The 18,648-nt window shown below is 48.5% G+C and overlaps 1 protein-coding gene across 1 annotated transcript in view; it reads right to left on the minus strand.

Annotated features, from left to right (window-relative positions):
- Positions 1 to 546: 546 nt before the first annotated feature.
- LOC308579856 (dynein axonemal intermediate chain 2-like) overlaps positions 547 to 18,648 on the minus strand; it is an 82,731-nt gene continuing 64,629 nt past the window's right edge. Inside the window, exons 20-32 of the mRNA XM_081180886.1 lie at positions 17,283 to 17,429; positions 15,966 to 16,088; positions 14,474 to 14,621; positions 13,352 to 13,526; positions 12,956 to 13,154; positions 12,486 to 12,756; positions 10,131 to 10,252; positions 8,563 to 8,717; positions 8,359 to 8,464; positions 6,369 to 6,465; positions 4,054 to 4,454; positions 2,401 to 2,560; positions 547 to 1,567 (exon numbers count right to left, since the gene is read on the minus strand). Of these exons, the coding sequence (XP_081037012.1) occupies positions 1,413 to 1,567; positions 2,401 to 2,560; positions 4,054 to 4,454; positions 6,369 to 6,465; positions 8,359 to 8,464; positions 8,563 to 8,717; positions 10,131 to 10,252; positions 12,486 to 12,756; positions 12,956 to 13,154; positions 13,352 to 13,526; positions 14,474 to 14,621; positions 15,966 to 16,088; positions 17,283 to 17,429 (2,259 nt within the window). The 3' untranslated portion in view covers positions 547 to 1,412. The remainder of the gene's footprint in view (positions 1,568 to 2,400; positions 2,561 to 4,053; positions 4,455 to 6,368; positions 6,466 to 8,358; positions 8,465 to 8,562; positions 8,718 to 10,130; positions 10,253 to 12,485; positions 12,757 to 12,955; positions 13,155 to 13,351; positions 13,527 to 14,473; positions 14,622 to 15,965; positions 16,089 to 17,282; positions 17,430 to 18,648) is intronic.

Here is an 18,648-nt window from a genome sequence, read left to right on the forward strand (position 1 = left end):
CTATTCTGAAAAGCTATTTTAATACTAACTATGCAGAATATGGGATGCGGGTGGCACTGTGGGTTAAACCACAGAGCCTAGGACTTGCCGATCAGAAGGTCGGTGGTTCGAATCCCCGTGACGGGGTGAGCTCCCGTTGTTCGGTCCCAGCTCCTGCCAACCTAGCAGTTCGAAAGCACGTCAAAGTGCAAGTAGATAAATAGGTACACTCTGGCAGGAAGGTAAACGGCATTTCTGTGCGCTGCTCTGGTTCGCCAGAAATGGCTTAGTCATGCTGGCCACATGACCCAGAAGCTGTACGCCGGCTCCCTCGGCCAATAAAGCGAGATGAGCACTGCAACCCCAGAGTCGCTCATGACTGGACCTAATGGTCAGGGGTCCCTTTACCATTACTATGCAGAATATACCCAAGAGTGCATTGAAACCAATGCAGGTCTGCTGTAAGCCCATGACTGTGTGGAAGTCTTGGCCTTCAAGACTGCAGCATGTGTTTGGTAGAAACTGCAACCCGGAGTAGGCAGCAAAAAATACACGAGGCTAAAGAGGTCTCTGGAAATGGCTTGGGGTTGGTATTGGATAATGCACGGTTCTATTTTCTTCCCCACGCTACCTTGCCACAGTTCACGGGATATACAAAAGTCAACATTTGTCAACTCCAATGTACACATTTTTCAAAACCAGTTGCCAGTTCTCATGAAGGAAGAGTCATAGAGTATCCAACCCAATGGGAGACTCGCCAGAAATTCTGTGTGTGATCTCAAAGGTCTGTATCATTCCTCCACGTATTCAGCGATGGTTTCTGGTTGGCGAACAGTCTTGTTGCCCCTTGTTGGAAGACAGCCAAACACATCAGGCGTTTACCATAGCTTCCCACCCGCATGGTCATGACCTGAAGCTGTGTGGCTTCCAAGTGTCACTCCCTTTGTGTTCCTACCCCCAGAGGGATGTTCTGGAAAGTTTTAGAAGACTGAAACTTACCGAACTGTACTTGACTATGCAGAAATATAGCATGCACACAGCACTAACAGCAACCCATCTCCCTATAGGGTTGCCCGGTTTGTGTGTTCTCTTCTAGCATAAAGGCACTTCCATTTAAAGCAGATATCTGTGCTTGTGGAGGGAGGAGACATCTGGCTCCTCTCAGTTACTGTGCCAGATAGATAGATGTATTTATGCCCATCCATAGAGTTACTTATTTGAGTCTGGGGCATCCAGTCTTGGAGCTGTAAAGACTTTTCGGGCAAACTGAATCCCTGGCAGGAGCACCCACAACCAATTGGGTGGAGTCTTCCTTTGGGTCATCCTTTCTGCATAAGCCACCTTCCCACAATGTCTTTGGCCACTTTGCCATCCGACTGAGCGCCAGAGGCAGCTCCCTGGGGCTTCTCAACCCACTTCTGTCCCCTCAATCCTCAGCATCGCCGGTTCCTGCCATCTTTGCAGTGAGGGTTGGTACCATTAACTGTGATATAGTTCAGCCGTGGAGGACGCTGGCTGGGCTGGAAGTTTTTCTTGGAGATGCCACCTTGGTTGGAGGGGACTGAGAGAGAGGAGGCCTCAGTAGGACCTAAAGGGGAAGAAGAAGAAGAGGAAGGAGGAGGAGGAGGAGGAGGAGGAAGGAAGATGACTCTGATTAAATTTCATAGGCGTTTGCATCATAACTGAACCCTAACCAGTCTTTGCCTGACACAACCACCCCCCCCAGTCCCTCATATTGCTTCATGATATAATTAATTACACTGACCTTTGTGTTAGTCCAATAGCCTTCAGTACAATTCTGCCATCTCTGTAAACCTTCAAAACCCTTAAGCATGAGGTGGCATTTATTCTATGTAAGCTATTTCATTAATTCATTAATTATTTTATTTATTAGATTTATATACCGTACTGACCTTCAACATAAGATCCCACACAATAAAGTACAGGATAAAACAAGTAAATTATTCCAACGAAACAGCAAAACAATAGCTCCCCCTTCTTGTGGTCACATTTAAAAGGCTGTAGAATATTAATCAGCCAAAAGGCCTGGTTGCAGAGGATTTTTTCTGCCTGGCACCTAAAAATATATAAAGAAGGCACCAGGCGAACCTTCCCGGGGAGAAGGTTACACAAACAGGGAGCCACTACAGAGAAGACCCTGTTCTCATGTTGCCACCCTTTGGACCTCACATGGAGAAAGCAAACAAAGAAGGGCCTCAGATGATGACTGCAGAGTCTGGGATGGTTTTTATTACTCCAAAGTGAAAATGTGGGATCCTGCATGTGCACTGGAGGACAAGATGCTTTCCTTAAGCTCTGGCACCCAAATTCCTTGCTGTGACCCATGGTTAACTTTACTACAGTGGAGGACGGCTGTTAACAGCAGCAAGGCTTTACTTGCACTTGCTTAGGCACCCCTACCTGAGGATGGCTGGGCCTGTAGAAGTCTCACTCTGGACAACTGCACGGCTGCCCTCCCAATTCCCCGGGTGTTGTGAGTCCCTCCAGCGGCCGTTATCTTGTGTTCAGAACTGCTTTCCAGCGGATGACGGCGGGCAACATTGTTCTTCGGACACGGGAGCTGCAAGGGAAAGAGGCAGACGCACAGGCTGAGAAGGTGCTTTGTGAACAGGGGGTGCGGATCTCTTTTACCATTCCACCATTTCTTATGAAGGAGCATTTGCAAGGGAGATATGAAGGGGGAGGAGATAAGGTCAGTCTACATAACTTTAATCTGCGCTATTCATTCTACAAAAAAACAGCTTTCTGGTTGGGAACATGCCAGGGGCAGGGGGGAACGGTTCCCCTTTTAACGGAAGGACCACACTTTTTCTGTGCTTTTGGTTTAGCATTTGAATGCTAAGTTGGAAACATGCAAATCTGCCATGCACAAAATGGAGACTGGAGACAAGTAAGGGGCTATTTAACCTGGCCGGGTATTTTTTTTTAGATTGCAACCAGGCTCTGTCAGAAGGTCTCATGTGAGTCTTCCTTTTTTTTAAAAAAGAAAAGTTTTTATTTATACTTTTCAAGTTTATACATTTTTATCTTTTTTGTATCTTTTATATCTTTTTGTATCTTTTTTATATATGTGGTGGACTTGCAAGAAAGCAAAGGTATTTTGGGAAATGATACACGATGAGATAAAAAAAGAAGTTTTAAATGAGTATATATATTAAAAAAGCATGAAGCATTTCTGTTAGGGATTAGAGGGGCAGAAATTACCCCCCCCCCAAAAAATGTTAAAGTTGTTTATGTATGTAACAACAGCAGCTAGGATACTATATGCGCAGAAACGAGAGAAAGAAGAAGTTCCAATCAAAGGAAAATGGACAAGTAAGATCAGGCATCCCCAACCTGCGGCCCTCCAGATGCTTTGGCCTACAACTCCCATGATCCCTAGCTAACAGGACCAGTGGTCAGGGATGATGGGAATTGTAGTCCAAAACATCTGGAGGGCCAAAGGTTGGGGATTCCTGGGGATGCAATGGAGGTTGCAAAAGCGGCAAAATTAAGAGACTCTCATGATGAGGGTTTTTACGGACAAATGGATGCCTTTTTCAGACGGTTTGAAGAAATATCACAGTAGGACGAACTCGTGAACAGGATTGGAGCTACGAGCAACAGAAGCAACCAGCTAACAGTATTGTGGTTAGGATTTGATAGATACAAGATAGGGGTGGCAGCGGAAGGGGAGAGATAACAACTACTCTGTGGGAAATGGGACGGGACATCGGCAAAAATAAGAGAAAAGGCGAAACTGTGTACAGTGGTACCTCGGGTTAAGAACTTAATTCGTTCTGGAGGTCTGTTCTTAACCTGAAACTGTTCTTAACCTGAAGCACCACTTTAGCTAATGGGGCCTCCTGCTGCCACTGTACTGCCGCTGCACGATTTCTGTTCTCATCCTGAAGCAAAGTTCTTAACCCGAGGTACTATTTCTGGGTTAGCGGAGTCTGTAACCTGAAGTGTATGTAACCTGAAGTGTATGTAACCTGAGGTACCACTGTATATGTCAAAAATGTTGAAATTAACAAAGCATAATTGGGTAGCTGTGAGATGCTGAAGACGTACCCTGTGGCCGGTGACCTCAAAGGACCGAGACCTTCGCTTCCTCCTCTTGGCCTCTAGCGATTCTTCCCTCTTCTCCAGCTTCTTGTTTCCCTTTTTGCTGACCCGGAGCCATGGCCCAGGGGAGCGTCTGGGGCCATTCCTTCCTGGCACAGTCTCGCCAGTGCTGCTGGACAAGTTGTCCTCGCTGACGGCGTGCTGCAGGCCTGGGCTGGCAGGCTGGCAGAGGGCTGGGGTCTCTCGGCACAGGGGGTCCTCGCTCTCGCTCAGAGAGTGGAGGGAGAGGCTAGTGTGTTCCTTGGTCGGCTCCAGCAGGTTTCTCCGGTCGTACTCCAGCACCCGGGAGCGGCGCCGGGCAGCCTTCACCGCGATGCTCTTGGTGCCGCTCGCTATCTCTTTGCGCTCTGCCAACGGAGGGTGCGTGTGCCAAAAAAAGCATATTTTTTTATTGCACTGTGCATTTCCCTCTCCCCCCTGCTTTTTATTAGTTTTCTTACTTGATAAACACATACAATAAAGTAACCAAAATAAGAAGACGACAGCGGCAACAACAACAACAACAGAAAAACAAGGAACAAGAAACATACATACAACCATAAATCCGTAAATTCTTACACATGGACTTACGTCACCATATTCTTTATTCCTGATTCCTTCTCTTCTCTGACAGACTTCCGTCTTCCTCAAAGCAGGTCTGTTTTGTCTATTTGTTAAACTGCTTCTTTTATCATTTCATCATTTCTACAGTTTCCCAAATACTATACTTATAATCCATATTATGGTTTGAGAAAATTAATCAAAGCAAATCCAGGTTTTGACTTGGGGCACAGGTTGTTGTTGTTTTTTTAAAGTAATCTCTATAAATTTCCCATTCCTTTTGGAACTTTTGGTTAGGCCGTCTCCTATTTTTCTCCGTCATTTTTGCCAATTCGAGATATTCAAATAATTTATCCTGCCATTCATTTTTCGTTGGTAATAATTCACTTTTCGTATTTCTAGCTATTAATATTCTTGCTGCACTTGTAGCATATAAGAATATTCTCCTTTTTTCATTTGGGATATCTGAATCTAAACTACCCAAAAGGAAAGCTTCTGGTTTCTTTATGAAGGTTTGCTTAAACATATTTCCCCCCTAACTCCTCATATATAATATGCACATTTTCCTTGGCCTAGCTTTCAGGTACAATGGCCAGAGTACACAAATGCAAAAACACAACAAAGAGTTGCCGTTGCAATCGCACAAAGTGGGAGAAGGGGGAAGGTGAAGGACCTGGCTGCAAACAGGGATGCCAACTTGTAATAAAAATTCGGGGGGCCCAGGTAAGCCCTGCTCCATCATAAGATGCAGTGCATGCACACCATGAGCAATGCCCATTAACGGGGGGGGGGGGGGGGAGGCCCCTTTAAATATTTCACTTGGGGGACCTTGGCCCCTAGGAGTTGGCTCTGATGAGTAGAAGAATTCCTCCAATACAAAGGAGTCGCTGGGCTCCTAAATTTTGAGGAAGCCTCCCCACACCGAGGCTGATACCGTTCAACCCGGCTGTTGCCAGTTTGCGACATAACTGAGAGTAGGGAGAAGGCACATTTACAGTGGTACCTTGGGTTACAAACACCTTGGGTTACAAACGCTTTGGGTTACAGACTCTGCTAACCCGGAAGTACTACCTCGGGTTAATAATAATAATATAATAATAATTTATTATTTGTACCCCGCCCATCTGGCTGGGCTTCCCCAGCCACTCTGGGCGGCCTCCATAGAAACCAAAAAACACTAAAATATCATACATTAAAAACTTCCCTGAACAGGGCTGCCTTAAGATGTCTTCTGAATGTCAGGTAGTTGTTTATCGTTTTGACATCTGATGGGAGGGCGTTCCACAGGGCGGGCGCCACTACCGAGAAGGCCCTCTGCCTGGTTCCCTGTAGCTTTGCTTCTCGCAATGAGGGAACCGCCAGAAGGCCCTCGGCGCTGGACCTCAGCGTCCGGGCAGAACGATGGAGGTGGAGACGCTCCTTCAGGTATACTGGGCTGAGGCCGTTTAGGGCTTTAAAGGTCAACACCAGCACTTTGAATTGTGCTCGGAAACGTACTGGGAGCCAGTGTAGGTCTTTCAAGACTGGTGGGGTTAAGAACTTTACCTCAGGATGAGAACAGAAATCGTGCTCCGGCGGTGCGGCGGCAGTAGGAGGCCCCATTAGCTAAAGTGGTGCCTCAGGTTAAGAACAGTTTCAGGTTAAGGACGGACCTATGGAACAAATTAAGTACAAAACCAGAGGTACCACTGTAATCTTTAAAATATCTGGGTTATAGTTACCTCCGCGTGGCAGGATGCCGTCAGAGCAGTGGTCGCTGCTGTCAGGGGAGGAATTTCGTTGGCTACTGAGGCTTACCAAACTCTCTCGAGGCACATACTGTGGAGAAGAACAGAGGCAGGGAAAGTCAAGACAGAGCAACTCACATCTCATGAACTCTGGAGCCACATGTGGTTTGGTTTTGTTTTTTTGCAGCCTCCCCCATCATGGCTCCACCAGTACAATTTTTCAGATATATACAGGCAACTCATGGGGTGGTGGTGGGGGGTGTGGAAGCCTGCCCCATTCCATCCCTGCCCCCTTTCGAGGCCCAAATCAACATGTGCACCGGCAGTTGCGTGCTCATCGAACATGCACAAAATGGTTGCCAGTGAAACACCTCCTCTTTCTGTTTGGCGTGATCTTCTGTAAAGCAGCTGTGCTACGAAATTGCAGGTCTTTGCAGAACGCTACCAACTACAGTCATAGAATCATAGAATCATAGAGTTGGAAGAGACCACAAGGGGCATCGAGTCCAACCCCCTACCAAGCAGGAAACACCATCAGAGCACTCCTGACATATGGTTGTCAAGCCTCTGCTTAAAGATCTCCAAAGCAGGAGTCGTACCTTGGTTCTTGAATTTAATCAGTTCCGGGAGTCCATTCGACTCCCGAAAAGGTTCGGAAATAGGTGCGGCTCCCGATTCACTGCAGGAGCTTCCTGCAGCCAATTGTAAGCCGCGGAAGCCACGTTGGACGTTCGGCTTCCAAAAAATGTACTCAAACCGGAACACTCACTTCTCGGTTTGCGATGTTTGGGAGGTGATTTGTTCAACAACTAAGGCTTCCGACTACCAAGGTACCACTGCATGTAGAAATGTCTCTTGTTACAGAGGAATGCCCGTGCATTCTTGAAACGAAGGCACAAATCCTCTGCATATCAAGTCAGGGTTCTGTCCTCTCTCCCATGCTTTTTAACATCTACATGCAGCCGCTGGGAGAGATCATCGGGGGTTTGGGCTGGGTGTTCATCAGTATGCATTTAAATCAGAACCAGTGAAGGCGGTGAAGGTCCTGTGTGAGTGTCTGGAGGCGGTTGGAGGACAGAAGGCAGCTAACGGATTGAGGTTGAATCCTGACAAGCCAGAAGTACTGTTCTTGGGGGCCAGGGGGCAGGCTGGTGTGGAGGACTCCCTGATCCTGAATGGGGCAACTGTGCCCCTGAAGGACCAGGTGCGCAGCCTGGGAGTCATTTTGGACTCACAGCTGTCCATGGAGGTGCAGGCCAGATCTGTGTCCAGGGCAGCTGTTTACCAGCTCCATCTGGTACATAGGCTGAGGCCCTATCTGTCTGCAGACTGTCCTGCCAGAGTGGTGAATGCTCTGGTTCTCTCCCGCTTGGACTACTGCAATGCGCTCTACATGGGGCTACCTTTGAAGGTGACTCGGAAACTGCAATTAATCCAGAATGCGGCAGCTAGACTGGTGACTGGGAGTGGCCGCCGAGACCATATAACACCGGTCCAGAAAGATCTTCATTGGCTTCCAGTACATTTCCGAGCACAATTCAAAGTGTTGGTGCTGACCTTTAAAGCCCTAAACAGCCTTGGTCCTGTATACCTGAAGGAGCGTCTCCACACCCATCATCCAGCCTGGACACTGAGGTCCAGCACCGAGGGCCTTCTGGCGGTTCCTTCGCTGCAAGAAGTGAGGTTACAGCGAACCAGGCAGAGGGCCTTCTCGGTAGTGGCGCCTGCCCTGTGGAACACCCTCCCACCAGATGTCAAGGCAATAAACAACTATTTCACTTTTAAAAGACAACTGAAGGTGGCCCTGTTTAGGGAAGTTTTTAATGTCTGATGCTGTATTGTTTTTAATATTCTGTTGGAAGCTGCCCAGAGTGGCTGGGGCAGAAATGGGCGTGTTAGAAATAAATTATTATTATTATTATTATTATTATTATTATTATTATTATTATTATTAATCACTCCCCCCACCCCTGTCGATTCACACCTCTTGAGTGATCATGCCATTCACATGGATAGGAGGCGGTGTCACTACTGCTGAATTCTTGATCTGCCGGGCCCGAGGACTAGCCTTGAACACCTGGCTTGCTTCACTGCTGAGAAGAGAAAGAAAGATAACGTGTTCGTATCAGATCTTGAGATGGGGGCTGCACGAGATACGTTCCACAAAAAGGTATCAAGTTAATCTTACCTGTCTGGCTCAGGGACAAGGGGTGGGAGAGTGCCCCTTCGGGAATCCCTCCGTGGCGGCTGCTGGTACTCGGAGCCCAGTGTCCTTACACTCTCTTGGTCAGAGTCCAGGATACTTTCCACCGGGAGCGGGGGGAGCTTTGGCACAGAGGTGTCCTGCAGGGAAAACAGAACATGGATGCTCTGAAAGCCCTGCAGGTAGAGCCAAAAGCAACTGCAACCTTGCATTCTCCACCTATAGTTCGTAGCTGAAGTTGATGGCCCAAGAAGGGGCAACACCACCTGTGGCATTAAGGGGTAAAGGGGACCCCTGACCATTAGGTCCAGTCATGGCCAACTCTGGGGCTGTGGCGCTCATCTCACTTTATTGGCTGAGGGAGCCGGCGTACAGCTTCCGGGTCATGTAGCCAGCATGACTAAGCCGCTTCTGGCGAACCAGAGCAGCGCACAGAAACGCCATTTACCTTCCCGCCAGAGCGGTACCTATTTATCTACTTGCACTTGACGTGCTTTCAAACTGCTAGGTGGGCAGGAGCAGGGACCAAGCAATGGGAGCTCACCCCGTTGTGGGAATTCGAACCGCTAACCTTCTGATCAGCAAGCCCTAGGCTCTGTGGTTTAACCTACAGTGCCACCCGTGTCCCGGTGGCATTAGGAAACAAGTTATTAGCTTTGCCGTCTCGTTGGATCAACTTTGTTTGCTTGATACACCACCCTACATCATAAGACCTCAGGGCAGTTCACAGAAAAAAATACAGGATAAAAACACGCAAAGAAGTAAAACGAAAGAGCAAAACGATATCCCTCCCTTCCCACAGACACAGTTAAAAGGCTGTAGTATATTAATCAGCCCACGGCCTGGTTGAAAATGAACTTTCTACCTGGCACCTAAAATATATATAATGAAGGTGCCAGGCAAACCTCCTTGGCAAGAGCACTTCACCAACGGGGAGCCACTACAGAGAAGGCCCTATTCTCATGTTGCCACCCTCTGGACCTCACATGGAGGAGGCACATGAAGAAGGGCCTCAGATGATGACTGCAGTCTGGGATGGTTTATATGGGAAGAGGCGGTCCTTGAGGTATTGGGGTCCTGAGCTTTTTAAGGCTTTATAGGTCAAAACCAGCACTTTGAATTGGGCCCGGATACTAACTGGCAGCCAGTGCAGTTGGGCCGGGATTGGTGTAATATGCTCAGCCGCTTGGTTTCTCTGGGTTTTGCCTGCTAATTTATCTTTCTGATTATTTAACGCAGATGCAACAATGAGCCCAAGGATAAACACTGGGGTGAGTTTGGCTGCCTCTGATTTGGACTTGGCTGTAGGTGGTTAGGTTCAAAAAGCCTTCTGCTTCGTTGTTTAGGCTTGCGCAGAAAGCCTAGTGAGAAACAGGATTCTGGCTAGGTCTGTAGAGCCCCAAAGTTGCCTTACAAGGGCCATGCCAAGCCAGGCATTTCCTTTAGAATGGGACTCATAATAGGTCAGACAGCGTGGTCATTATATATGAAGGCTGGTGCCACCAATGAGTTGTTGCTGTGGATTAGGACCAGAGACGGTGGCAGCATGGTACCTTGAGGGCCCGGGCGGCCGCTCGGTCAATGGCAGCAACACGGTCCAAGCCTCCCTCGTCCAGTTCATGCAAGTAGGCTTGATACAGTTCTTCTAGGTGGGATGGCACCGACAGCTGAGACTCTGGCAAGAAGAGAGAGGATGGGGAAAGGGTTGCACAATGGACAAGTCAATGCTCCACACATGTTTCAGGTCTAGTCTGCAACAGCGACCATGACCCCTATTATAAATGGATAAGGCAGAATACAAATAAAGGAATGGAATGGAATGGATATTCCTTTATGCCACAGGGACTGCGAGAACACTAATTGCCAAAAATTGGGAAAAACAAACAATACAGACAAAAAATGAGTGGCAATATAAATTATTTGATTATATTGAATTGGCTAGATTGACAGAAGCCATTAGGGGTCAGCCCAAGCAAAAATTTCAAAAAGAATGGGGAAAATATAGAGATTACCTTAAAAAGCAGTGCCCTCAAATTAATATTTGGACTTGTTTCTATTAACTTCTGCAAAATAATGGTATAAAAGTTAAAAACAGAAAGAAAATGGGGTAATAATGAACTAAGAAGGAGACAGTTTATCAAAAACAAAAAGAGAACCGTGTTGAGGATGAAGGAAGTCAATTGGAAGAAAAGAAGAATTGAAATATTATATATATATATAGTTTGATCTGTGTAAGTTTCCATACGTTATTATGTTTTATTTGTATTTCTTTGTTTTTTTGTGTTTCCCCCGATTGTGTATTATTACTTTTATGTTTAGTTCTGTGTGTGTGTATGTGTTGTAAAACAAACTTAATAAAAATTTGAAATTAAAAAAAATAGAATACAAATAAATCAATGAAAATATCTAAAAAGAAACACAGTCGTATCTCCTGACACAGCCAATAATTTCAAGGTTAACAGAACCACATTCTTCAGCAGTGCCGGATTAAACTCCGTGGAGGCCCTTAGGCAGTCAAAATCTTGGGCCTTGCAAATAATTTCCTAATATGTTTTTGTAATTTTCTTCCAATATTATTTTTGATACATTGTTGTGGGGCTCATAAACTGGTGCATACGCTGCCTATTTGGTAATCCGGCCCTGTTGTTCAGCTCTCAATGTTTGGGTAAACTGTAAAGGTGTTTTTTTTTAACTCCTCCTGAATGATACATAGAACAGCACTACATTATACCATGGGTTCAAAATGGTCTATGAACATAGGCAGTCTATATCAGATTGAAAGAAAGAGTGGAGAGGGAACAAAATGTGAACCCATGCTGTGCTTTAAAACATCTCAGGAACATTTCCACACTGATGTACCTTTCTCACTCACACACACACTGTCAGGGGCTAGACTGAGGAGGAATGGTAGAGGCCGCCCCCCCTCCCTGAACCTTCCCGACAATAGGAGGGCAGTATAGATTTAGAACAGTGGTTTGCAGAAGGCCAGAGTTCAGAGGCTGCAGAAGCTGGGAAAGAGGAACAGCAGGAAGAAGGAGAAGCCACTGGCGGAGGAAGGGAGGTGCGGTAGGTGCGACCTGCCCCGGGTGACATCACTGCCCCGCCCCCCTGGGATGCTCGCTGCTCGTGGCTAGCCCCGCCCCTGGGTGCACAAGATGTGCACCGCTCCGGGTACCGGAGCACTTAGCTCCGCCTCTGAGAGAAGCCCCAGGGGAGAGACAGCTGACAGACTCAGTGTCTCTGAAAAGCATTCCTGGCACACCCCTCTCCCAGGACCAGGCAGGCATTGAGGGTATTAGAACAGAGAACTCGGCAGCAGAAAGCTCAGATTAGCCAACTTAGGAGTGACGTAGAATTGGGGAGACGCAGAGGGGTGGGACTTTACTTGGAGCAACGCCATTATATAGGGAAGAAGAAGAAGAGGAGTTTGGATTTGATATCCCTCTTTATCACTACCCGAAGGAGTCTCAAAGCGCCTAACATTCTCCTTTCCCTTCCTCCCCCACAACAAACACTCTGTAAGGTGAGTGGAGCTGAGAGACTTCAAAGAAGTTTGACTAGCCCAAGGTCACCCAGCAGCTGCATGTGGAGGAGTGGGGAAGCGAACCTGGTTCCCCAGATTACGAGTCCACTGCTCTTAACCACTACACCATACTGGCTGCATTCCTTCACCACTTTCTGTGAATGATTGAATAAATTGCACGGTAAGAGCTTTTATCCTTTCTCTGATTCCTGGCTGACCCCGTGGGAGGGATCTGATTCCCCGAAACCTTACACACAACACCCCATTCTCAATTAGTGCAAAAGGTGGGAAATGTGGTTTTCTGCCTGTCCTGGATCGCATGCCCTAGGAATGCAAGGTGCAGCGGATCCCCTACGTCTGCACTGAACAGTGGTTGCGGCCGTACCATGGATGATCTGCCGCTGTTCGTGGATGATGCGGTGGCAAAGGCTGCGGTGGCGCTCGAAGCGGCGCACGGTCCGCTCCTGGTGGCGGATGAGGCTGTCCTTCAGCAGGGCCCCCGACTGTATGGCCGTGTTCTCTACCTCCAGCTCGTGGACCTTGCAGAGCAGGCTCAGAACCTCCCGCTGCTCTTCGGAGCTGATGCGCCAGGGCAGAGCCTCTTCCAGCCGGTGCCCACGCTGACGGACCTCCCAGAACCGCCTCTCCAGCTCTGTCTGGCACAGGGGGGAAGTCACACGCCGGGGTCACAGGGGGCCAGCAAAAGCAAGCAGAAGGGCTGACCAAGAGACTCCTGCCGGCTGCAAACAGCTCAGCCTCAACAGATGCTGCAGTTCCCCTGCGGCCGCAACCCTGGGCCCTCATCCCTCTCTTCCCTCGGAGTGGCTATCGCTTAGCTCCTTTGAGCTTGAATACCTTCTGCTTGTGAAGTTTATCCTGCTCCCTCAGGAGAGCGGCAATGTGTTCCCGGGCTAACGTCACTTCCTGCGGCTCCGGCACATCCGACAGGTCATCGCCAGTGTCGGAGTCCTTCTCGCTTTCATCTTTGCTGTAGCTCTCCTTCCTCTGCTCCTCTCGCCACTTCTGGGCCCGCCGTGCCTTCTCCTGCTCCCAGCTGTAGGGCGAGGCGAGTGGGGAAGGAGGAAGGAAGATGCATCAGGGCCCAAGCGTTGGTAAACCCAGCAGTGTTATTTCCCCGCCCTTACTCAGACATGGCAGCCTAGGATCAGAGCACAGACTCGCAGAGAATTCAAACTAGGAACCCCAAAGAACGTGGGATGGTGCCCTGCCAGCTCTCAGCTCTCTACTTACTCAGCAATGGCAAGGAGGTGGCGAGAGCTCTCAATCTGGATCTCCATGTAATTGTTCTCTAGCTCCATGAGGTGGCGCCGCACGTCCATTTGTTCCCGGAAGGTGCTGATCAGCTGCTGCCTCAGCTGGTCCATCTCCTGCCTCTCAAAGGGGTTGCCCTGGAGTTGCACTTCAGCTGCGATGAACAGCAGGTAGGGAAAAAGAACCAATGCAAGGAGTCTGGTCAAAATGGCAAGAAGGAGATGCTACCAAACACCCCTGTTATTTCTCCCTTCCCTCATGTTGTGCTATGAGGGCAACCAAGCTCTCCACTGCACAACTTGCTGTTGTTGTTGTTGTTAGATACACAACAACAACAACAAATTTATTATTTGCACCCCGCCCATATGACTGGGTTGCCCCAGCCACACTGGGCAGCTTCCAGAATATATAAAAACATAATGCAACCATAAACATTACAAACTTCCCTATGTGGGGCTTCAGGTGTCTTTTAAAGGTTATAGTTACTTGTCTCTTTGACATCTGGTGGGAGGGCGTTCCACAGGGAGGGTGCCACTACCAAAAAAACCCCTCTGCCTGGTTCCCTGCAACCTCACTTCTCGCAGTGAGGGAACCGCCAGAAGGCCCTCAGAGCTGGACCTCAGTGTCCGGGCTGAATGATGAGGGTGGAGACGCTCCTTCTGGTATACTGAGCCGAGGCCGTTTAGGGCTTTAAAGGTCAGCACCAACACTTTGAATCGTGCTCGGAAACGTACTGGTAGCCAATGTAGGTCTTTCATTCCCTTGGTGTGTCCGGCCTGAATGATTGGGGTGGAGACGCTCTTTAAGGTATACAAGGACAAAGTCATTTAGGGCTTTAAAGGTCAGCACCAACACTCTCCCAAACCTTCAACACACCGCCGAGCCTATACTTTTTGGGTGATGTGTAAAAGCTGAAGGAACTGCAGCCTTTCAGCTACGTTTGAGGGCCACAGGAACATCTTGCCCACCCATCCCATGGCACCTGTTCCCTTTGTACAGGTGTCACTCGGTGAGGCATGAAGCTACCACAGGCATAGGAAGGCTAGAGGCAGGAATGTTAAGTGTCCATGTCCTGGCAGAAACATCCCTCACTCTTCCTACCTTGTATACTGCGGATGTCGGACCGCATTGGGCGCGGCTCTTGCTGTTCAATCTTGCGCTGCAACCGCTGAATCTCACTACGTAGGTCGGCAATGATACTTGTGTATTGGGCGATGTGATATGAGACATTAAGAAGGTTACGCTTTACCTGCCAAGGTGGAGAGAGGGAATGAGTACTGGAAATCCATGGACACTGTGGCATCCAATTTAAGTTCTCTTAAATTGCTAGATGTGGGAGGAAAACTTAAGGACATTCCACCAACATTACTACTACTACTACTACTACTACTACTACTACTACTACTACTTTATTATTTATACCCCGCCCATCTGGCTGGGCTTCCCCAGCCACTCTGGGCGGCTTCCAAAAGAATATTAAAATACTATGATACATCAAACATTAAAAGCTTCCCTAAACAGGGCTGCCTTCAGATGTCTTCTAAAAGTCTGGTAGTTGTTGTTCTCTTTGACATCTGGTGGGAGGGCGTTCCACAGGGAGGGCGCCACTACCGAGAAGGCCCTCTGCCTGGTTCCCTATAACTTGGCTTCTCGCAGTGAGGGAACCGCCAGAAGGCCCTCGGTGCTGGACCTCAGTGTCCGGGTAGAACGATGGGGGTGGAGATGCTCCTTCAGGTATACAGGACCGAGGCCGTTTAGGGCTTTAAAGGTCAGCACCAACACTTTGAATTGTGCTCGGAAACGTACTACTATATATTATATAAATGTTATGTGGTAGGATACTTAATGGGAAGACTGGAGACATCAGTGGTGGTGTGAAAACATACCGGTATGTAGGGAACCTTGATGAAAGTCTGGTTCATATTTTGTGAGGGGAGAACAGTTAGAAGGTTGCTAGACTGGAAATGCAGGAGACTGGTGTTGTTCTACTTTCCCCCCATTTTTCTAGGACATAAGTACAACACCATCAGATGAAACCAGTGGTCCATCTAGTCTACCAACCTGTCAATCATATAGCTGCCATGCTCTGAAAAGAGATGTCCTGTATGATATAAAACTGTCATTTCCTGGAGCAAGTCTTGTTCCCTACAATTGTGTGTCAATCTGAGAATGGTTCCAGCATTTAGGATGCTCAGGACTGGAGGACTAAAGGATTGGTTTGGCTCTGGTGGAACAACTAGAATGTCCATCCAGTGGCGTAGCGTTTTGCCCCGGGCACAAAATTGTTAGGGGTGCAAAATTGCAACACCCGGCGCTGCCTCAATACAGGTGCACACTTCCATCACTGGGCTCCACTGAAAATGGATTCTCCAGGCAAACCAAGAAGTGAGCACTCCAGACAATGGAACAACTCTTCTTATCTCTGTGGCTGCAGTCCCCTGGGTGACACAGATGTCATTTCCCATTCACGCTCTGCACAGCCCCGGGCTCTGGGAACCCACGCTATGCCACTGCGCCCACAAAAGAGAGAAGTTAGAAATCTAGGAAGTGGAAGAACTTTTAGAGAAAGGGTGTGGGGTCTGGGGGATCCTACCGTGGTGCGGATGCTCTTGGCACGCTCTGCATAGGTCAGGGTGCTGCGTGACTCCTCAAAGGAACTGCTGGCAGGGCTGATGTGAGCAATCATTACTGTTCGGCTGTTCCCGCCTAGTGAATCCTAGGATTAGGGAGCAAAGTTGTAGGTCTTAACATAAGAGCTGCTGAGCAGCAGCCAGGATTCTTGACACAGAAGAGGACAAACCAGCCAGATCAGGAAGAGCAGAGGAGCAAATGGCAGAGCAAAAAACTGAGCCCCACACTAAACCTGAGCTGGACAGCCAAGAACCTTCTAAGCCAAAGCCCCCCTAGATTGAGATGCATGCACCACAGAACAGGGCCCCCAGAGCCATATTCCCTTTCCCCTGGCTCCATTGACATCAGGGGCCTCATCTCCCCAATGTCTGCTTACTAATATAAGGAATACTCAAGATGGTAACTGAGTGAGAGGCTACAGGATGTCCTGGACAAAGGACTAACCCAGTGTTTCCCAAGCTTGGGTCTCCATCTGTTTTTTCAACTACAATTCCCATCATTCCTGACCAATGGTCTTGCTAGCAAGGGATGATGGGAGTTGTAGTCCCAAGGCAGCCGGAGACCCAAGTTTGGGAAACATGGGACTATGCCTTTGTCTCTTAACTCTTCAGGAAGGGTACAGAGCCTGATACATGGAAGTCTGGCCTAAGAGGAATGAAAGGTTTCATTTGAGTTCCAAATCTTGTAAGTGCAAGTTGTTTGCTTGGAGTGATATAAAGCCTTGCAACTCCAACCTGACCCTACTTGCCATGGCACCCTCGGGTGTTGATCACATGTCACGGCCTCCACTCAAGGGCAAGATTGGGCCCTGTGGTCCTGTCATCCCACCCAGCCTACTTTGAGGGACGTTTGGTTCCTAATATGAGAGGACTAGGGAAGGAACTAAATGTTGTGGCGAATATGAGGCTATCAACAATACCAAACCCACCTTGAATTTCTCCACTTCCTCCCACCTCTGTCACCTTAAGAACAACACCACTGTCCCTTTGTTTCCTTGACCACAGCCACCAAATATGCTTTTTTCTTCCCCATCCCACAGGAGACAAAAGAAAGCTCTGTGGTGTGGGGTGGTGGGTAGCGAGAACCAGACTGCCGCCATTTTGTTGCTGTTGTTAAGCAGAAGGACTACAATTCAATGCACACTGGCATGAAATCCTTCCCCGCAAGCCAACCTTGCCTCGTGAACGTGTGAGAGAGAAGATATCATTTAATTCAGGCTATGCCCACCTTGTATGATTAGGCACCTTCCTTGCCAGCCGCACCCCGCAGGCAGACCTACCTTTAAGAGGCGGGTGAGCTTGCTATCCCGGTAATTGACATATTTGACCCCTGCCCTGTCACTGAGCGCATTGATGCAGTTGCCAAGGGCCAGCAAGGAGCGGTTGATGTGAGCCCCTTCCTTCATTCGCTTCCCGCGGTTCTGCGTCTGTGGGAGAAGGAGAGTAGGAGGGACACAAGAATGGAATCGTTGTTCCGAGAAAAACCAAGCAGGGGGCATGCTGAGACCTTTTCTTCGGCTGCAATTTTGAGAGTGGGTTGGAATCTCTTGCCCTCGTCTTCGCTGCGCTCTCTTGTGCCCTCGACTCCAGCTTTCAAGCTTCTTCCAAAGCAGCAGTCGCAGGAAGGAAAGAATGCCACTCTTCTCCTCATTTTAACCCCTTCAGACAGGACACCCATAGTGTGTAGAGGGACCAGAATGAACTCAGTGGCCCCAGGCCCATTGCTGGCTGTACCCCTCCTCACACCGGCCTTCACATATTTAGCAATAGCAATAATAATAATAATAATAATTTTTATTTATACCCCGCCGTCCCCAGCCAGAGCGGCTCAGGGCGGCTAACACCAATAAACTCACAGTAAAAACGTAACAGGGGGAAAAGAGAGGGGGCGGGAAAAACACCAATTTTAAATACAGGTTAAAAATGCAATTTAAAATGCAGCCTCATTTCAAAGTAGCCGATAAATCAAGACCATAAGGGGAGGGAAACATAAGAGTCAGACCGAGTCCAAACCAAAGGCCAGGTGGAACAGCTCTGTCTTGCAGGCCCTGCGGAAAGATGTCAAGTCCCACAGGCCTCTAGTTTCTTGTGACAGAGCGTTCCACCACATCAGGGCCAGTGCTGAAAAGGCCCTGGCTCTGGTTGAAACCAATCTAACCTCCTTGAGGCTCGGGACCTCCAGAGTATTGTTATTTGTGGACCTTAAGGTCCTCCACGGGGCATACCAGGAGAGGCGGTCCCGTAGGTACGTGGGTCTTAAGGTCTTAAGCGGACTTTTTAAGCGTTCCCCCTTCAGAGCCTGCCTTATCTTGGTTCCCGATTGAGAGGTGGCCCGTTAAGTTCATTCAGGCAAACAGAAAAAAGCCCCTTCAGCTCTTCGCACTAAACATGTGACACTTGGGAGTGGAGCAGGCAAACCTGGCACACACACAAAAAGATTTGGGGGTGGGGCCGATGTGCCCATTCCTCTACACACTTTGGGCCTCACATGTTCAGGCTGAGCACCAGAGGGCTTCAATGACAGTGCTCAGGAAATACATAGCCTCCAGAACAACCCCGTAGGCCAGTGTTTCCCAAACTTGGATTTCCAGCTGTTTTTGGACTACAAGTCCCATCATCCTTGACCTTGCTAGCTAGGGATGATGG

The sequence above is a fragment of the Podarcis bocagei genome (assembly GCF_964188305.1).
Source record: "Podarcis bocagei genome assembly, chromosome: 2".
NCBI lineage: Eukaryota > Metazoa > Chordata > Lepidosauria > Squamata > Lacertidae > Podarcis > Podarcis bocagei.